The sequence below is a fragment of the Pyrus communis genome, chromosome 14 (genome assembly GCF_963583255.1).
Source record: "Pyrus communis chromosome 14, drPyrComm1.1, whole genome shotgun sequence".
In the NCBI taxonomy this organism is placed as follows: Eukaryota; Viridiplantae; Streptophyta; class Magnoliopsida; order Rosales; family Rosaceae; genus Pyrus; species Pyrus communis.
In genome coordinates, this window is record NC_084816.1 from 1,326,029 (window position 1) to 1,346,037 (window position 20,009).

Below are 20,009 nucleotides of genomic sequence, written 5' to 3' on the forward strand. Positions count from 1 at the left end.
TCACCTTGACTTGATAATTTCTTCTTTCATGGCAAGTGAGAGAGCACTGAGACTTCCCCCAACTTCCACTCTCACTCCTGGCATTGCTATTGCTCTACTCCCTACAAACCCACCTTCTCCTACACTGATCTTTCCAAACTTCACTTTCCCCTCATCACCTTCATATATGTGTCCAAACAGAAGAGCTTCTCGTCCCACGCACCCGCCTCTCTCGATCTCCACCATTTCCGGGTTTAACAAAGCTCCCATGCTGTCTACATAGGCGCCTTGGTCCAGCTCAATCTCCGAACCCATAAGCTTCATCCACAGCACGAAGAAAATTGATCCGCTTGTCATTTCCGCGAAATAGCTCCCAACTAGGGTTCTGAATGCCTGCCATGTAGTGTCTAGAAAGACCCCTATGCTCCAAATATGCACAGTTTCCCCTTCTTTCTTCTTTCCGACTAGTAACCATTTAGCCACAACACAAGCTAATCCGGCCAAAAGACCCGAAGAGACCCAAAACAACGGAAACAACCAATGCAGAGCGACTTTTTGAGCATTCTTCAAGTGCAGCATCCAGTTCAAAGGAGCGTAGATTACTAACGCCAGCAGGAAATGAGGCAGCACTGTTTGTAGTAGAGGTTGAGCAAAAGTGGCCCACAGAGTCTGAAACAAAGTTCTTTCCAGTGTCACGTTTTGCGCGTCTTTTTTCATCAATGTTGCAGCCATCGGACAACCGGAGAGGTCTACTTTGACATCGGATTGCTCTATGAAGATCTTCCATGCCTCTGGAAGGGGTGCACCGTTCCTCAGGTGTTGGCATATCTCATAGATCAATGAACGCCCATGATCAATAGAAGCACTCTGGGAGCATGATGAAGCTCGGATGACATCCACTTCATGGCATCGAAGAAATGGATTGAAGTCCAACTGTTCTGATTGTTCTGCAGACAGATTATGGTTGATGTTAACCTCTCCAACATCAATATATGGGAACTCAGACTCACTCCATGGTTTCGTGCAGTCAAGTGCAACGTCACGCGCAGCTTCATCATGTGGAACTGGGCGGACCTGTAACTGGAAAATATAACGAACTCCTTTGGCATTCACACGACTTTGGAAATCTTCAGCAAGGAAAAGTAGAGGACGAGTATCATTATCATTCCTCGGAATTGCACCTGTATCAGGTGGAAGAATTCCAATTGGCTCCACCTTACCAGCTTCCTCACTAATATTCTCGTCAGAAGGCCTCAACTTGAACTTGACATACATTTCTTGTCCATCTTCGAACCGGAACAGCCTGCATATATTCGAGTAATAATGTAGTTCAGCATATGAGTTTGCATGGCGCAAGGAAGTCCATACTGCATCACGCACATGTGGGGCTCGCTTAACAAACTCCTCCCGTGCAGGAAGCCCACAGACAAGCCACGTTGCAAAATTGGCAATTGTGCGGGCGTAGAATGCATTTCCTGTCTTCAGTGTCAGGTCAAATAGTGAAGAGTCACTAGTTTCATCTGAAAGTATTCTTATAGCTGCACCACGCGCATCAATCCTTGCATCATCATCAGCGCTCAAGCTGTTGCTGTGCCGAACTATGACAGGGTAGCTCTTTCCTGGGCAGAAGATTTTATGGTCTGGCAGGCCTTTGATGTTGTCATAGATCTTCAAGGTTCCCTTCCCACTAACACCGATTCGATGGAAATATCTTGACTTAACCTTCAGAGTTGTGGCAGCCAAATTTGCAGCAAGGTTACCGACAATTTTCTTATATTTCATATCCATCTCTTCTATTCTATCGTCCAACGAATGCATGGTGTTCTTGATCATCATTGGAGTTTGAGACCCAATGTAAACACCACCCGCTTGGAGCACTGAATTCACCGGTGCAACTGACAGTGCACCAAGAATAACATCTTTCTGAAGAACTGAACCAGGAAGGACTACACTTTCACTCCCAACTACCGAATTATCATGCACCTCAACTTTCCCACTAACAAACCCATGAGAGGAATAATACCCAGCAATGATCCGACTGAAATCACCAAGATGGACACCAGAGCCGAGTGAAATCAATTTCGGGTCTGAAATTGGGTTGATGGCCCTGACAGAACAATGTTTCCCAACCTTTGCACCGAGAAGGCGCATGTACATGCAGAAGGCTTCGGTTCCAGACAGGAGCTTAGCAAATCTGAGGTGGCAGGCAATAGTGATTCGATGGCAAAGCCATGTTCTAAAATGGGTCGTCTTTTTCTCTTGGTTACTAGAAATAAGACGGGTCAAAGCGCCTGTGAGGAAGCTGAGTACTATGCCATAAGCCAAATACGCAACCGCCAATGAGATGGATGAATAAATTATGCCTAATGGGACATTAGAAAACATGGTGGCATACGCTATGACGGTGTAAGGCATCCAGTGAAAGGCCCCAAATAAGCAAGCAAATGCAAATTCTTGAGGGGAAAGAGGCTTCTGAGACATCCAAATGTAGACCAAGTACACAATAGAAGCTGAAAGAGTACTGAGCAACCCAACTATGTAGATGCCTATGAACTGGTAAACAGCCGCATCTTGAGTTTCCTTCGTAACATTTGGTAGCATTTTACCCTGAAATCATGTAAAGAAAACAATTAATTGATATCAGTTTCTAAGTTTGATTGGATGAAAAAGCATTCATGAATTAATATAAATAAACTATACAGCAGTGTTGTACCTTGAATATCTATATATAATCAGTGTAAATCAGCTCCATAGGTAAGGAAATTAAAAAAATTTAATTTCAAAATAATTACGAGATAAGAAAAAACTAATCATGATTTAAAAAAAGGATTAAAATTCATGATGGTTGGATAATCATGCAGAAGAAACGACTTACATTCTGAAGATTTGTAGCCTTGACAGCAGATTTACCTCCAGATTTTTGCAAGGCCATTACCTCAAGCTCTTCTCCCAGAATAGTTCCCTTTTGGACAACCGCGTAAGGGGCAACTGATGAGTTTTGGCCAATTCTTATTGGGAGGAAGCTTAACACTCCATTCTTAACTTCGTGACTTTGAATCAAGGCCCCTTCTGCGATCACCACTCCATCTCCAATTGAAACCAGAGACGGGTCTGTTATATCAACTGTATCAAGCAAAACTGAGGTTCCAATCCTAGCTCCAAGCATCTCAAACCAAAACTTGAGGAACACGGTTCCTCGCAGATGCTCTGCCAAAACTTTTGAAGCAACTTCTTGGGCCTTGTAAAGAGCCCACCATTTAACAAAATCCACAGACCAGATGGAAACCTCGGGGTTCAGGGCAAAGTTAGGTTTTAAGAAAGAGTTCCCCAAGAAAGCAATTGAAACACAGGTAGAAAGTATGCAGAAGATCCAAGCAAGGGGAGCAAAAGTCAGAAGGGTCAAATAATCTAAGTAGGGAATTCCTTCTACCAATGCATGGGTGGCTGAGACGCAATTCATAAAGGCAGATACGGATAAGTATGCAGGAATGGCGAGCATAAAAGCAACATAAATAAGAGCCAGAAGTTGGAATGACCAGATCACCAAGTGGTGAGATTCGGGAAGTTCCATCACAAGCTCAGCAGAATCAGTCTCAGTCTCAAGCTGTGGAACATTGGATGGAGTTGTTGACAGTTGAGGTTGGGAATTCATTACCAGATTCTCCGAGAAGCTTGCCAAGTCTGCAATGCAAGTTGCAGTGAAAATATCCACAGCTCCTACCGGCACTCCAAGAAAGTCAGAAAGTTTTTGAGCTGCTCTGACCACACCAATTGAATCGATTCCATAAGACACTAGACTTTCGGTATTTGAGATTTTGTTGATTGAAATACCAGTCTGCTCGGAAACCAGGCGTTTCAAGAAGTCTACAATATCTTTATTACTCATCTTGGGGCTTGGTAGTGGAGAACCTCTCACAAACTGAGGACGAGGGGTTATTCCCTCCTTGCATGTTCCTGTAGTGAAGGACCGCATCAGTTTTTTCTTTATTAGAATTGGTTCTGGAACAACGTTCAATGTTCCATCAGTAAACTGTTGGAGGCATTCGAATCTTTTGATTTTTCCTGACGTTGTCTTACTAATGCTTTTTGGCCTGATCATCTCGACAGAAGCAATGGTAACCCCATGTTCTTCTGCAACACGAGCTTGAATTTGTTCAACAACATCCTTGTCAACAGGTTTACCATCCCTAACCTCCGCAATTACAACCAAACCAACCTGGTCAGCATTATCTGGAACAGAAATACCTTTCATTGATAGGATTTCCATCGGGACAGCAATGACAGCACAACAACCTGGGCGAACAACTTCTGATGCGCTCTCCACTGTCTTCTCTACATCTGCTGAGTAAATGTTCCTTCCAGCTACAATGATGAGATCCTTGATTCTTCCAGTGATGAACAATTTTCTGTCAATTATCCGTCCCAAGTCCCCCGTTCTAGTGTAGATGCGTCCAGGATAGTCAGGAAGCTTGTTTCTGTAAGTTTTCTGGCTTAGTTCTTCCCTACCCCAGTACCCAATTCCAGCACTGGGACTGCTGATCCATATCTCTCCTTCATTTCCTACTTCTTTGAGCTCATCACATTTCTCTGGATCAACTATTCTGATGTCAACATCTTCATCATCGGGATTAACATACCCACAACAAACTCTTCCTTGCCAATCTACCATGATAGGCCTCCCTTCACCATATGCACAACTGACAAACACACAATTTTCTGCCAAGCCATAGCCAGGTGCCATCACCTCTTGAGAAAAACCAAATTGACGTGTGAGCTCAACAAATCTTTTCAGAGTTTTCTGCCTAACTGGTTCAGCAGCAACCATCAGGAATTTCATGGAAGAAAGGTCGTATTTCCTGTTTTTCTCCGACTCCAGCCTTCGAACGACTAGCTCAACGGCAAAATTGGGGCCAGCACTGTGAGTAGCCTGATATTTGCTCATGATTTGGAGCCACAATAATGGGTTCCTGATGAACGTCAATGGGGAGAATAAAACTGCAGTTCCACCACTAACAAGAGCTGTGAAAAGTCCTCCGATCAGCCCCATGTCATGGTACTGAGGCAGCCAGCTAACTAGAACTGTCTTTGAGGTGCTCTTGTACCTCCTTCGCATCAACTTCACATTGTGAATGAGCCCACCGTGAGTTATCATGACTCCTTTAGCATCGCCAGTCGAACCAGATGTGAACTGCAGAAAGGATACTTCGTTGGGCTGTGGTTCAAATTCATCTTTGAAATCCTCCAAAACCACATTCTTGGAGTTCTTAATCCAAGAATCTGTATGTAACCAAGGAAGATTGGGCCACCGCGCTGTGGAATTTGGCTTTTTAGCTGTCAATGAGATTATATTTTTAACAGAACCTGCTTGGACAGCCCAATGATAACTAATGGTAGAAAGAATTGCTACTGCACCACATGATTTAGCAATGTTTTCAATCTTCAAAAGTGCTTGACCGCCTCTTTGTAAAGGATCTGGAGGTAGAACTGGGACTGGTAAGACGTTAGCTCTTAAGCACCCAAAGAAAGCATCTACGAAGTCCAGACCTGGGACATGGACCAGGAGAACCCTGTCACGAGGCCTGATTCTTGGTTTCTTGCATGTCAAGAGCTTTTGAGCAATGCAAGAAGCATTGGCATGAAGTTCTGCATAAGTTCGCTGGCTCACTACCGCTCCTTCTTCATTGATCCAAGTATAGAGTGTGTTGTTTTGAGTGACTCCGTGAGCTCCCCAGTGCTTCAGATAGCCATCGAGGGAAGATAGATTCGGGAACTCCACTCCTGGTAATTCAGTCATGCTTTTAGGGCTTCCTCCCCACTGTTGTTGCAATGCAAACAAACTCTGCCAAGAGACGTGTTTATACTATGTAAGGAATTTTTCATCAAATCTGATTTTCCATTCGTTCAATTTGAACTTTGTATGCATTACACTGAATATTTAGATGTGGGGTTACCTTAGCATAAGGAAACTTTGGCACAGGGTTGTCATTTGCAAAGTGCTTGCAGACTAAACCCATAGCATATGACGAATTTCTCTCCGTCAGTTCAAAAGCCATAAGACCGCCGACATAGTAAGTGTTCCTGAAGCCTTGAAGTTCAGATTCCAATTTCTCATAAAAGCCATCCTTCATCTCTGTATAGAAAAAACTAAACTTAGCATTCCTAATCGGCAGGGATAGATGGTGTAAAAGCAAATCATTACGTACCTTGGCTGCCGACGTGAGGAAAATACTTAAATCGTCGTTGGAGAACCACCTCTGTAACTTCTGCTCCTATAAGCTTGGCAGCATCAATTGCAAGCTCTGTCACAGTTGGTCCCATAACATCAACAGAATTTCCATAAGACCAGAATAATAAAACATCAGTGTCAGCATAGAACTTTTGCATTGCAACTGGATTTCCAATTGTTGCAGGATTGCTCATATATTCTTCAAAGTAGTAGAAGCCTATCGGCATATCTTCGATCCCTTTAACCTTCAAAACTGTAGTGTAGTAGTCAATTGTCTGTACTTTACCGAACAACTCCTTTTCAACATCACCCATCTCCATTACTTCACTTCCACGCTCTGTTACGAGAATTCTTTGTTAGGCATATAAAGAAGATAAGAAGGAATAGCAATGATAATAAATGAAGAAAAAGGGAGCGGGAGTAAAAAATAAACCTGTTGGATGTGAAGGTGGTGATCTGTAAATTTTTCCGTTATTTAAAGGGAAGGAACCAGAAATGATGATCTTATCAAATTCCAGAGCTTTAACTTCTCCATCACAACTTTTTACGTCAACACTGACACTATCGGAATAGCGTCTGATTGCCAACACTTCGGTGTTGCAGTGAACCATTGGGAGTGATTTGCTGATCTTCTCCCAAAGACTTGTATATCCACCTTTGAAACGGCGAATTTTTCCAGCCATGGAAGTTCGTGTGAACTCATGAATGTAGGCATAAGGCATGTCTTGAACAAACCCATAACCAGAAGCCGTGTATCCATAAGCCACAGATTTGGGAACAGAACTAAATCCTTGACGTTCAAGATATACAGGAGTTAAGTCTGACGCATATTCACTCACAGCATGGACCCCAAATCGACCCGACTTTGCTGCCTTATCCTATCAAAGGTAAAATGGAGATATCAGTATTACGGAGCAGAGAAATCAAGAAATAAAACAGGGTGTAAGATACTAGGTACCAACCTGGAGTTCCAACGTCAGTGAGATCACCGATACATAATCATCTGCAACTTTAATATCTTGATACTGCCCTGATTTGTCAATAAGCGCAAGCTTGTGGGAGTCCATTTCTACTAGTTCAGATCCAGTCTCCTTTGCCAAGTGAAAGATGACAGGGGCGCTGTTTGCAGCAAGAACTTGACCACCGAGATCATAAATTTTCCCTGTTAAGATAGTGTACATGTTGTCAAACTCAATTACATAACAAAGCAGGCACAAAAGACAGTCTTATGTTTCTCACCTTCAATATCGACTGATTCACACATGCCACCAACAGTATGGTGCTTCTCTAACACGGTCACATTGCTGTAACCAAGCTTCACCAGTGCATAAGCAGATGATAAACCACTTGGACCACCGCCTACTATCGCAATTCTTGTATTCAGTGGAAGGCATGGATGCAGCCTGGAGAACTGGTCTTCTACTGATTTTCCAGGGTCCATCTCCCTTGTCGTTCAAGCCTTCTGGCCGTGCCTATTGAGATCAAATAACAAACCGAGTTCAACTTTGTTCTAGTTCTAACTCCCAGTTAAGGTTTATAACCACAATTGGTGATAAACCCAAATCTACAGTTCTCGAAACTGAACTCTTGTTTGTATCATTGTTTGTTATTACACGAAAACAAGGGCATTTGTGCAACTATCCACTAAGGACAGTGAGAAGAACGAAGATAAGAAACCGATGATGGGAAAACCTGATATTTCAAATGCAGCTCCAAATCTAGAAGGCTGAAATTGGAGTTCATACTTATTATAACTCATACAAGATTTCACGTGCAGACAGTCCACCAATATATATAACAATGAATGATTAGAACATCTTGGCTTACATCATTTATTATATCACAAAGAATAAAAAGCCATATTAGCTATTTGTCTTTCCTTATGACAAAAAATCTGTACAGTAGCCAGAAAAGGGAAAACATCAAGATGGGGAATATGGAAGGTTGGATCATCAAAACGAAAGAGGGCGAAAACCTTGCCGGTCTTTCTGGATTTGGACAACGTCCAAGTGATCCATTGCTGACTAAAGTAGAAATATGTGCTGTAAGTTCACATTTCATACATAAACACAGCACCATGTGCTTTGAAAATTCTCGGTCAGACTCGATATAGTATGAACTGATATAACAATCTGACTTTTGGCTATAAGAACAGAAGGTCATTTTAGTGCGCAGATAAGAATGGCAAGTAGAAGATGAACGTATGCTATTCATACATTCGAGTCGAATAAGAGGGTGCAATAGCTATTGCATCTCACACGAGCGAATCACTTATCTTCTGCTGCATATAGCAAAAATGCAGACACAAAGGCGAAGACTAGAGAGGTGAAAAAAAAACATACCTTGCACTCGCAAGAAATGCAAAGATTGTAGAATATATAGTTTATGCCTTCCAAAGGCGGCAGCTTGATCAACTCGCTATACTCTACGAAATAGTCCCTGCAACACCATTACCACCTCAAGTTCAGAAAACAAACACGGAAACAATATTGAAAGAAAGCACAGATGTTTACACACCCTTTTAGCATCACAAACTAGTTGTACACTCCAATTCGCAATATATCGCCAACACATTATACACAAACATAAAAGGAATATCGAAAGAAAGCACCGATCTTTACCAACCCATTTAACATCAGAAACGAGTTCTACACTCCAATTCACAATATACAGGCAACACATTACACACATTTCACTACTTCTATCACTAATCTACTCTCTTTCGGACCAAAGATCAAACATTTCATAAGCACAAATTTTCATCTGCTCCCCACCCACCTACACATTCATATGTACTACCAAGTTACCAATCCCCCCCCCCCCCTCTCTCTCTCTCTCCTGTAATTTTCACGCCTAGATAATTGTTAAATCACCACGAACATGAAAAGGACTCACCTGGGCAATTTGGGTTGATCCAGTTGAATGCCAAATGGCATGTAACTATGGTAAAAAGCCGTTCTTCCACGCAGAAAAAAGTAAGCTGCTGATCTCATTTTTTTTCCTTACAATTTTCTCAGTATTTAAATCAACCCAGATGCCTCTTCCCGCCAACAATAAACAGACAAAAAACCTCCCAGAGTTTCTTTTGCTTCCGAAAATTCCAACGTCCTCGGTGATTTCGAGAACTTACAATCCAAAGATACCGATATTCCTGAGTTCCCTGCTTTATATTTCACAAACGTTGTCATTTGTATTGAAAACGTCGGACACCTGTCCAATATTCAGTATATTCTCTTGGGAGAAGTTTTTATCCGTATCCGGAATACAAAATTTAAATATAACGGTAAAAATACTTGTACCACTAAGTACTACGCAACATCGAAGTCACACCTTACGTTATGTATTATTTTCATGTTATAATAAGAATGAATGACATAATTAATGTGTCATACTTGTAGAAATATTGGTTTGAAACAAATTAACCTGTTATAATTTGAATAAAATAATATCACGTGCATGTATTTACTTATCGGTATATTTGTTTACGCTTGTGCAATTATTGTTACTCGTTTACTTACCAGTAAAATGAATGAAAAGAAAGGGAATGAGTTCCCTTCATGACCTCCCCGTGTCTTTTAATTTGATTCCCATTCTTTCTCTCATTGTCTGCTTAAAATACCGTCATTATTTATAATAGTTGAAATGTACCCTAGCTAAACCTTAGAAAATACCCTTTTGAAGTATAAAGCGGTTCCGTATTACCTAGAACAACTGTTCTAAAAATCGTCCTAGGCCGACGCTTAAAAATCGCTTAGGTGCTACGTGGTGGTCATTCGCTGGAATTAAGTTCAAGTCAGAATCCTTACTTCCTCATTAATGACACGTAACGAAAAGAAAAAACAAAGGGAATAAGATGTGCTGGAGAATAGAAGGATCTGTGGGGACTATGTAATATGCAAGTTGGATTTTGGAGAAGCATACTGTCGAGGGGCGACGGATATTACAAACCAATTTTAGTGTTTTTATATGATTTTCTTAATCCTGTTCTGCTACTTTGTGACGGAGGGGAATATTGGAGGGTGGGTTGTGGGTTTAAGAGCGTCTCCATTGAGAGTCCTTATTTAGGGACTCTCACAACTAACCTTGAGAACTCATTTAGAAATTTTGAAGGAATATTATCTGCAATGATAAATTTTTACAATATAATTTCTAATGTAAGGAGTCTAGGGACTAAAATATTTAAAATTATCGTTTATTTCTTTGGAATATTGTAGTCATACAAAAATACTAGTCTTACCACATATTTGTATCATCTCTTTAATACAAACAAAACTCATATGTATTGATGGACCCTAAATAGCACAAATAAGTGGTAGATGTATCAAAAATAATAGAATAATTTCTTTTATTTTCCTTTGACAAGTGATTTTTCAAAACATACTAATTCGTTCTAGTGAAACTCAAATTCGGGGAAAACGACGAGTATATTGTCATGATTAATTGGTCTAAACTGCATTTAAAACATAGTGACCAAATTAATTAAACGTAGTGACCAAGAATATTTTAAACGCTGTATTTTTTAAGGGAGGGATATATAACTTTTAAGTAAGACCATTTTAGTAAAAATGACATTACAAAATAAATGGTGGAACATTAAGATGTTGTCAATAATTTTTTTTTCCTATAAAATAAAATGATGTTATTTTTATATAAAAATAAGATGATGTCGATATATATATGTTTCCTTATAATTTGTTTTCAGAATCTCTATATTTGAGTATTCTTTGTCCAACTTGGTGTTGTATTATTTATTTTTGTAATACAGGTTGTTCATTTAAGTTGACATCTTTTTATTTGGTTTCATCATCATTTTTCACACATATTATAAAAAAGATAAAAGAAATGTGTGGATAGTACCACCCCTATAAGTACTAGTCCAAATTGACATATACAATAAATTATATTTTGCTCGATTAAATGATTGACCTAAAAAAGTCCTGTTAAAAAGAATTTGACTTTTAAACTGTCATAGTGCAGGTGGTAGAAAATTTTCTTTTTCAAATATCTAAACACTTGTATTACGATACTTAGTGTATTAGGTTGTGTCCTTAGCACACTAAAAAATATCTCGAGTAACATGTATCATGTAATCAACAAGGTACACATATATAATAAGGAGGAAGCTATTTCTGGTAATTGGGTCCAGTTTATTTTAATTAAACTTTTATCTAAGCTTGTAAGTTTGAGGGTGTCTAATTCTCCAATTTGGGTGACACATGTGAAGTTATAAACAAAGAAACCTTTTTGAGAAAATGACATCCTAAATTTATATGAAAATTGAATTAATCAAATATTTTTCTTTGATCATTGCAATTGTCAAATCGTATGAACGGGAAACAGAAAGGGTATTATGCTATATCCTATTTGGGTCCGGCAATTTGATGCTACTGCAGCCAAATCGAAAAGGGTATCTAGTTTTTTTATTTTGTAAAACACTTAATAATATTCTCGTTTTCAATTTTTGTTTTTATTTCATTTTAGAAAGTTCGATTCGTTACTACCTTTGGCCTTTTTTTTTTTTTTGTGAAATGAAAACTAAACTAAAAATGAAGACTAATCTTTTGATTTGGCTTCAGAATTTTTGTTCGGTTTTTTAAAAACTAAAGTTGAAACTAGTTACCAAATAAGTTTCTAATTTCTAGACTAAAAATTAAAAACGAAATGGATTAAATGACCCTTTAATGTTATCTCACAAGATTTTTTATTTTTGTAACAGATACTGCTCAAATTAACCTTATTTTTTAATAAATAGGAAAACATGTTTTTTTTATTACAAACAAAATTAAAAATTTAAGCTAGACTCAGAGAAAGGAGAATGTTTAAATCCGGAAAACAGAAAAACCCTGTCAACTAGCGCAATTCACCTTGTGAAACGCTTCTTTTCTTTTTAAGTTGTAAGCTTTTATTTTGACTCTAACCCTTAAAAAAATGAAAAGGAAATCGTTGCTAAAAAACTATTGAGTCATCAACGTTTAATTTTCGGAAAAGAAAAAGAAAACCATTAATTTATAAGGGTTACTAGTACGTAGCTAGGACGGCAGAGTGATAGTTTCTTTCTTAATCTTGACATGATATGATGGCATCATCCCTCCATGTCTTTATCAACAAATGGGATTCGGTCGTGCATGACCGAATGCAACATGCAATTATCAAACGATACCACCCGCAGACCATGAAACCCTAGCTAAGCTTTGTTAACCATGACACTACATTTTTATTTGGAACATTATATCATATGCATGTTTGACCTTCCAACATTTTAACTTAATTTGTTTTATAATTTAGTCCATATATTTTTAAATTCAGTGAATCACTATATATGCTTATGTCATTCTTATGAACATTATAACCCAACCCCCACTAAGACTTTTGATTTTTTTTTTTAATTTACTATGAAGCGTAAAAGTATCGGATATATTGTGCAATCATCGTATGCGCTAAAACTCAAATAAATTTTTTATAGGACGGCAATAAGGCCTAGAAAGACTTGGAAATAAACTTAAACAAAATGTATGAAGCACTTTGAGCTAACGAAAGAATTGGTGCAAAACTAGCGGATGGTGTTTGAGAATTCATACGGTCGACGCCACTCACTAAATGAGATAATGCTTGATTGTTATTATTGTTGTTGTTTTTAGTTTTTCGCAATTCAGTGACTATTTTACATGCACGTTCGACACATAATCAATACATCAATTAGTTTGAAGTAAGTTGTGGATTATTTTGGTGGTTAGGGTCTTTCTCTTCCATCCACGTCTCAATTTCAAACTCTCTCCCTTTCTTTATTCTAGAAAATAACTTGTAATAAATAAAATAAAATAAAAGTTTAAAGCCTAGGGAAGTTTACTTCACAAGATCTTCAAAAGGCCTTCCAATTAATTATTCAATTGACTATATTTTGCTCCTTTTTGTTTTAAACAATTGAGCACCACATATATTTGAGCAATTGACTATATTTTTGTAAAGTGTGTACTTGGTACATTGGCTGGCCTAAATACACAACTAATCCCATATGTCACTACTTTTTGCAACATTTCAGCATATTTGGGCGGTATTTGCATGGGAATCTTGCCACACAAGATCTTTGGAGTTGAAGGAATAACAACTGCAAATATATTACCTAGGAACACAAGAATTACAATATTATTAATTCCTTGCAGATAGTCGATACGCATTCAAATTAATTTAGACTACTTAACTTAGAAATATGTCACCACTTTTAGCATCTATTTGATTTTTATTATTATTTAAAGTCTTATAACCAACAAGGCGACGACACTCAAAATTTGCTAATCTTTAAATTTATTGAATGATGATGTAATGAAGCTCCCATATCTTTCACGATCGAGAGTGGTGTTAAAGAAACCATAATATTTAAGATAGTTATTGCTCCACTATATTCAGGAGCGATAAATACTAAGAAAATTCTTTCAAAAGTGAGACTCCATAAACTTCTTACCACCTCATACTTTTGACAAAATATTTTATGATATTGGCACGAGAATTGACGTTAAACTGTGAGATAACAGAGAGTTTATGAGAAGTCCTACTTTTGAGAGAGTCCCCTTAGCATTTCTTATCTAGAGATTATGTTAAACAACTATTTGGTTCTAAGGGCTCTTACCTCTAATTAATTCAGCTCCAAAACCTTTTATAAATTCATCACATTCACCATCACCACTCTACAAGGGTATGAAAGCCATAATCTTAACTACCATGGCCTCATAATAGCTTCTTAAATAGACAAGGTGATGCAATTATATATGTAATTCAAAATATAATTAAAAAGTTCCAATTTGGTAATGCAACTATGCTATAACTTTGATAATATCTATGTGTGGGGCTTCAATGCTACATAGTATTTAGTGTTACTAGTGTTTTAGTAATTATATTTGATTTCCACAATCGTTAAATCTTTTATTTTCAATTTAAGCTGTTCATTTATTGTACTACGCAATGCTACTTAATTATCATTAAAAAAAGTTGGTATGTCTTCTTTAGAGGTTACACAGTCACAATCACAAAGAACCCCTCAGAAAATGTGGATGAATTCTGTGCATGACATAATGTTGCAGGTCATGCATGACATAATTTTTTATTTATTCAGACTGGTGTTACATTTTTGCGAATGAGGATCCTCTTTGTGAGGTTCCTAGAAATCTTCAAATTGTGTCCGTTTATCGTATATCATGTGGTCAGTTTTTATAAGATCCCACATCGTCCAGGGAAGTGATCCTTATATGTATATTCCCACCTCTACCTAGCACTAGGCCTTTTGGGAGCTCACTAGCTTCGGGTTACATCGGAACTCCGAAGTTATGCGAGTTCGTGCGAGAGCAATCCCAATATGGATGACCCACTGGGAAGTTCTCGTGTGAGTTCCCAGAAACAAAACCGTGAGGGCATGGTCGGGCCCAAAGCAGACAATATCGTGCTACGGTGGTGGAGCGGGTCCGGGATGTGGTGGACCCGGGCCGGGATGTGACAGTTTTCGTCAAGTAATATTTGTATTTAATATTAAATAAAAGAATTTAAAATGATTTCTGACCGTTCGATGTACAATGAACATATACAATTTGAAGATCTTCGGAATCCTCGATATAATTTGAGGATCTTTGAAATCCTCACAAAGAGGATCTGGAGAGGATCCTCATTCCATTTTTGCTTTCAGTATTTTTTGAAGTCAATAAGTTACAAATAATGTTAATAAGTGAGTATCATTAAAGAAATGTTAGGTGACGAATTAGCAACTATGAGGTTTTCTTTGGAACTGCTTTTAAAATGATTAAAAGCGTTTTTGATAAAAATGTTTTGGAATCAATTCTTAGTAAAAATACAAGTGATCGAATCCTGAAAAAACACTTGAAGTGTTTTCTACAGTAAACATATACATGTGCTTCTTGCAGAAAACACTTCAAGTTTTTTTTAAACAAAAATATGTTATCTAAAAGCACTTTTAATCCTTTTAAAAGCACTTTTAAACAAATAGTGATTCTTTAATGAGCGATTTATAGAACTTCATACTTATGATCGGAAACATTTAATATTATAAATCACTTTGTAAATATCATTTATTGTAAAAGATCAATAAAATATGAGATCGTTTAGTCTTTGAATTGTATAAAATCAGATGGTAGAATTCGACAAAAACATTACGAATTGTCTATCTATTCACTACAGTTGATTAACTAAATGACCTTAGTTTTAATTAATTGTTTGACAAAAACGATCTTTACATAATGATTTATAATATGAAATGATTTCGATCATAAACACAAAAATATGTAATTCAATCACGAACGGTTTGAGGAAAAACCTATCCTAACCTTGAGGAGCCAAGCATTACTGGAACCAGAAATGTCTCGGCGCATGTACCGAAAGGAAATTCTTGTTTACTCAATTTTGTTGTTGCTTTGATTTGTGGACAGGGAGGGGAAGAACAATTAGATGGGCCAACCGTTGTAAACACATATCAAGGTGAGCTTACTCTTTGGGTTGCTTAAGAGAGGTTTTAGAAACTTTGTTCGTCACGCAATTTTTCATCAATATTACGTAGTAATGAGTAATACAAAAAATGAATGACTAAGATTGAAAGTAGAAGATCTAATAGTTATGAAAATAAAATCTAACAACTAAAACACTCGTAAGGTATGTAGCAAATCACATATTTCTTATAGATTCCTCAACAATTTGAGATGGAATTGTAATGCCAACAAGAAGCACTTACAACATGGGAAGCTTTTACAATCTATTCAAACTATTTAGGGCCTTGAGCTTTCATTCTGCAGCAAGTTCCTCCAACTTCATGTTTTCTGGTAAGACTAGTATACTAACTTATCAAATTCGATCTACGCAAGAAACTCAACGGTGACAAGAGAAAAACTAGAAACATGAGGATTCTGTGGTCTGTTGTTAGCCCCTATGATTCAACTTCGTGTCACATACACTCGGACGTTTCTATTAACCATAAGTAGCCATCGACACAGAGAATGCATAATGTATCTACCGGAGTCTAAGATTTTAGGCATTATATACAGGTAATGACAAAATCGAATGTTCTGCACTGGCTACATTCAAATTGAATCCTACAAATTACATGCATTGTTTACCATACGCAGAAATTAAAATTTTAACTACAAAGATGTAAACAAGTTCATAACATTACCAATTTACCACTTTATGTGGTTGGAAAATGCCGATTTGTTACTTTTCACCCTGCTTCACCATCTGCACAACTCTGAAACACAGATACAATGATGAAGAGGAGAACAGTGATTCGTAAAAGCAGTTGTGCTTATAGCATGCTGTCTGATCTTGCAGGCAGCCTCCTAAAGAAGTTGAGTGGCACTGAAGGAAGTTTGTGGCGGAATTTGGGATGCCTTAACTGTAGAAAATATGGAAGAGAATGCTTTGTGGAAAATATGGAAGAGAAGAGAATGCTTTGTGGAAAATATGGAAGAGAATGCTTTTTCTCATTAATTTTTCTCTACAAGATTACAAGGATATATATACATGATACAAATGTGTAGGTAGGACAAGGTAGCCGTCCTAGTGTGTAGGTAGGACAAGGTAGGACGGCTATAGAGGACAAGGTAGCCGTCCTAGTGTGTAGGTAGGACAAGGTAGGACGGCTGTAGGACGGCTTATTCTTCCAATAATAATATTATATACAATTACACAAGGACTCCAACCATATTCCTTATTTGTCTAACACTCCCCCTCAAGTTGGAGAGTGGATGTCAAGAACTCCCAACTTGCGTAACATACCCGAAAACTTTTCTTTCCCAAGAGGTTTGGTAAACAAGTCTGCCAACTGTTGTGCCGTACCCACATGCTTGGTCTCTATTGTGCCATCTACAATCTTATCTTGTATAAAGTGACAATCCATCTCAATGTGACGAGTTCGTTCATGAAAAACAGGATTGGCAGCTATATGTAACGCTGCTTGATTATCACAAAATAAAATGGAAGGACCATCCAAAGGAATGTTCAAATCCTTCAACAAAAAACGAAGCCAAACTATCTCGCAACAAGCACTTGCCATGGCCCTATATTCCGCCTCTACTGAAGAGAGCGAAACGGTTTTCTGTCGTTTCGTCCGCCAAGAAATCAAAGAACCGCCCAAGAATACACAATACCCAGTAGTCGAACGGCGAGTGATAGGGCAACCTGCCCAATCAGAATCACAAAACGCAGTTAACTTAGTCTGGTTGTCAGAACGAAATAATAAACCTTGACTTGGAGTAGCCTTCAAATAACGAACAATACGAAGCGCAGCATCCATATGAGATATCCTTGGCTCGTGCATAAAACGGCTTAGAACATGCACATAATAGGTGATATCCGGCCGAGTGATAGTGAGATATATTAACCGACCTACTAATCGTCGATACTTTTCAGGATCCTTGAGAAGTTCTCCTTTATCAGATAATTTTGTGTCATCCATAGGAAAAGCAATGGGTCGTGCTCCAAAAAAACCATAGTCCTTGAGAATCTCTAATGCATACTTGCGTTGAGAAATATAAATCCCTTGTTTGGAACGAGAAACCTCAATACCCAAAAAATATTTTAAATCACCAAGGTCTTTTATCCGAAAATGATCACGGAGAAAAGACTTCAGAGAATTAATGGCACTAGCATCATTGCCTGTAATCACAATATCATCCACATAAATGAGCAAAACTGTGAAAGAAATACCAGACTTTTTAGTGAACAATGAATAGTCAGCTTTGGATTGTTGAAAACCGGCAGAAATGATGGCACTAGTGAATTTGGCAAACCATTGGGGAGAAGCCTGCTTAAGACCATAAAGTGACTTGTGAAGGCGACACACAAGATTCTCCCTCTGTCGCTGAAGACCAGGAGGAGGAGACATATAGATTTCTTCATGTAAGTCACCATGTAAGAAAGCATTATTAACATCAAGCTGATGAAGAGACCAAGACTGACTAGCAGCAAGAGCAAGAAGACAACGCATCGTAATCATCTTAGCAGTAGGAGAAAAAGTGTCATGATAATCAATACCTTCAGCCTGAGTGAAGCCTTTAGCAACCAAACGAGCTTTGTAGTGGTCAATAGAGCCGTCGGAATTGTGCTTGAGTTTGTACACCCACTTACAACCAATGGGAATTTTGCCAGGGGGCAAGGAAGTTAAAGTCCAAGTACCATTAGCATGTAAAGCTTGAAGCTCCTCAGTCATAGCACGTTGCCAATTGGGGTCAGTGGCAGCCTCGGCAAAGGAGGAAGGCTCCACAGTCCGACTGATATAGTTAATGTAAGAAAAATGCCTGGGAGAGTAACGGTGATAAGAGAGAAAATTACAAAGTGGATATCGCGTACCTTGTGTAGAACCGGGTTGCGAAGTCGAAGATGGGTGGGATGGCAGAATCACCTGTGAGCAAACGTAGTCTTTTAAATAGGATGGAGGTTTATGGGCACGGGAAGAGGTGCGGGGAAGGGGAGGATTGGTAGGTAGTGGGGGGGTAGGGATGTCCGTGGGTAAAAGGGTGAAAGGTAAGGAAGTAGCGGGGGGGGGGGGGGGGGAGGAGGGGATGCCGAGAGGGCAGGGGCATGGGGAGGAACGGGTAATGGGGCAGCAAGGGAATCTGTGGGAGGCGTGGAAGGGGAGGAAGGTGGAGGAGGGTGAGGCGTCGGGGCAGGAAGGGGTGGGTTATATGTAAAGTCCAGAGGGGGTGGGATGGGTAGGGTAGGCGAAGAGGATGGGATAGGAGGGTGAGAAACGGCATAAGGGAAAGTAGTTTCGTGAAAAATGACGTCTCGACTAGTGAAAATGCGGTGATTGTTGAGATCGTAAAGGGTATAGACCTTTTGTCCATGAGGATAACCGAGAAAAATGCAACGATGAGCCCGAGGGGAAAATTTGGTGGTGGGAGTGACAGAGGTGGCATATGCCAGACAACCAAAGACGCGGAAGTGGTCATAAGATGGGGTTTTCGAAAAGAGAACCTCAAATGGGGATTTATGATGGAGAAGACGGGTAGGGAGACGATTGATGAGATAAGTAGCGGTAAGAACATATTCCCCCCAAAACTTGATAGGAAGATGGGATTGAAAACGAAGGGCGCGAGCGGTTTCAAGAAGATGACGATGTTTTCTTTCAACAACGTCATTTTGTTGGGGGGTATAAACACAAGAAGTTTGTAAAAGCACCCCATGATCAGAGAAAAAACTACGAAGAGATAAAAATTCACCACCATTGTCAGTACGAATGCATTGGATGGTAGTGCAGAATTGGGTAGTGACATAAGCAAAAAAATCCTTAATTAATTGTTGAGTGTCGGATTTATGTTTCATGAGGAAGACCCACGTAAAGTGAGAAAAATCATCCACAATGGTTAAGAAATAATGAGCACCAGAAAGAGAAGATTGACGATTCGGGCCCCAAATATCACAATGAATTAAAGCAAAAGGGAAAGTTGATGAAATTGAACTCAAAAGAAAAGGTTGACGAGTTTGTTTTGCCAACGGACAAACATCACAAATATGACTAGAATCAAAAGTACAATTAAGAGAGCTAGATGCTAAAGCTTGCAAACGAGTGGAGGAGGGGTGACCAAGACGCCTATGCCAGAGGGAGGAGGGGATGGTAATGATGTTGCAGAGAGGTTGACGGGTGGGGAGAGAAGAGGTAAGGGCCACAAGGTAATACCAAACGCCACGTCGCTTACCCACACCAATCATCGCCTTCGAAACCAAGTCCTGCAAAACACACCAAGAAGGAAAGAAGGTTATGGAACACGATAATCCATCTGTAAGTTTACCAACCGATAAAAGGTCCACTCGG

At 39.0% G+C, this 20,009-nt stretch overlaps 1 protein-coding gene across 1 annotated transcript; it reads right to left on the reverse strand.

The window, feature by feature from the left end:
- On the reverse strand, positions 1–1,812 carry LOC137715587 (uncharacterized). Its single transcript, XM_068454929.1, has 2 exons — positions 640–1,812; positions 1–129 (listed from the first exon to the last, which is right to left on the reverse strand). Exons 1-2 carry the CDS (start codon positions 1,810–1,812, stop codon positions 1–3), a joined length of 1,302 nt encoding a protein of 433 aa, XP_068311030.1.
- Between the last annotated feature and the right edge of the window lie 18,197 nt (positions 1,813–20,009).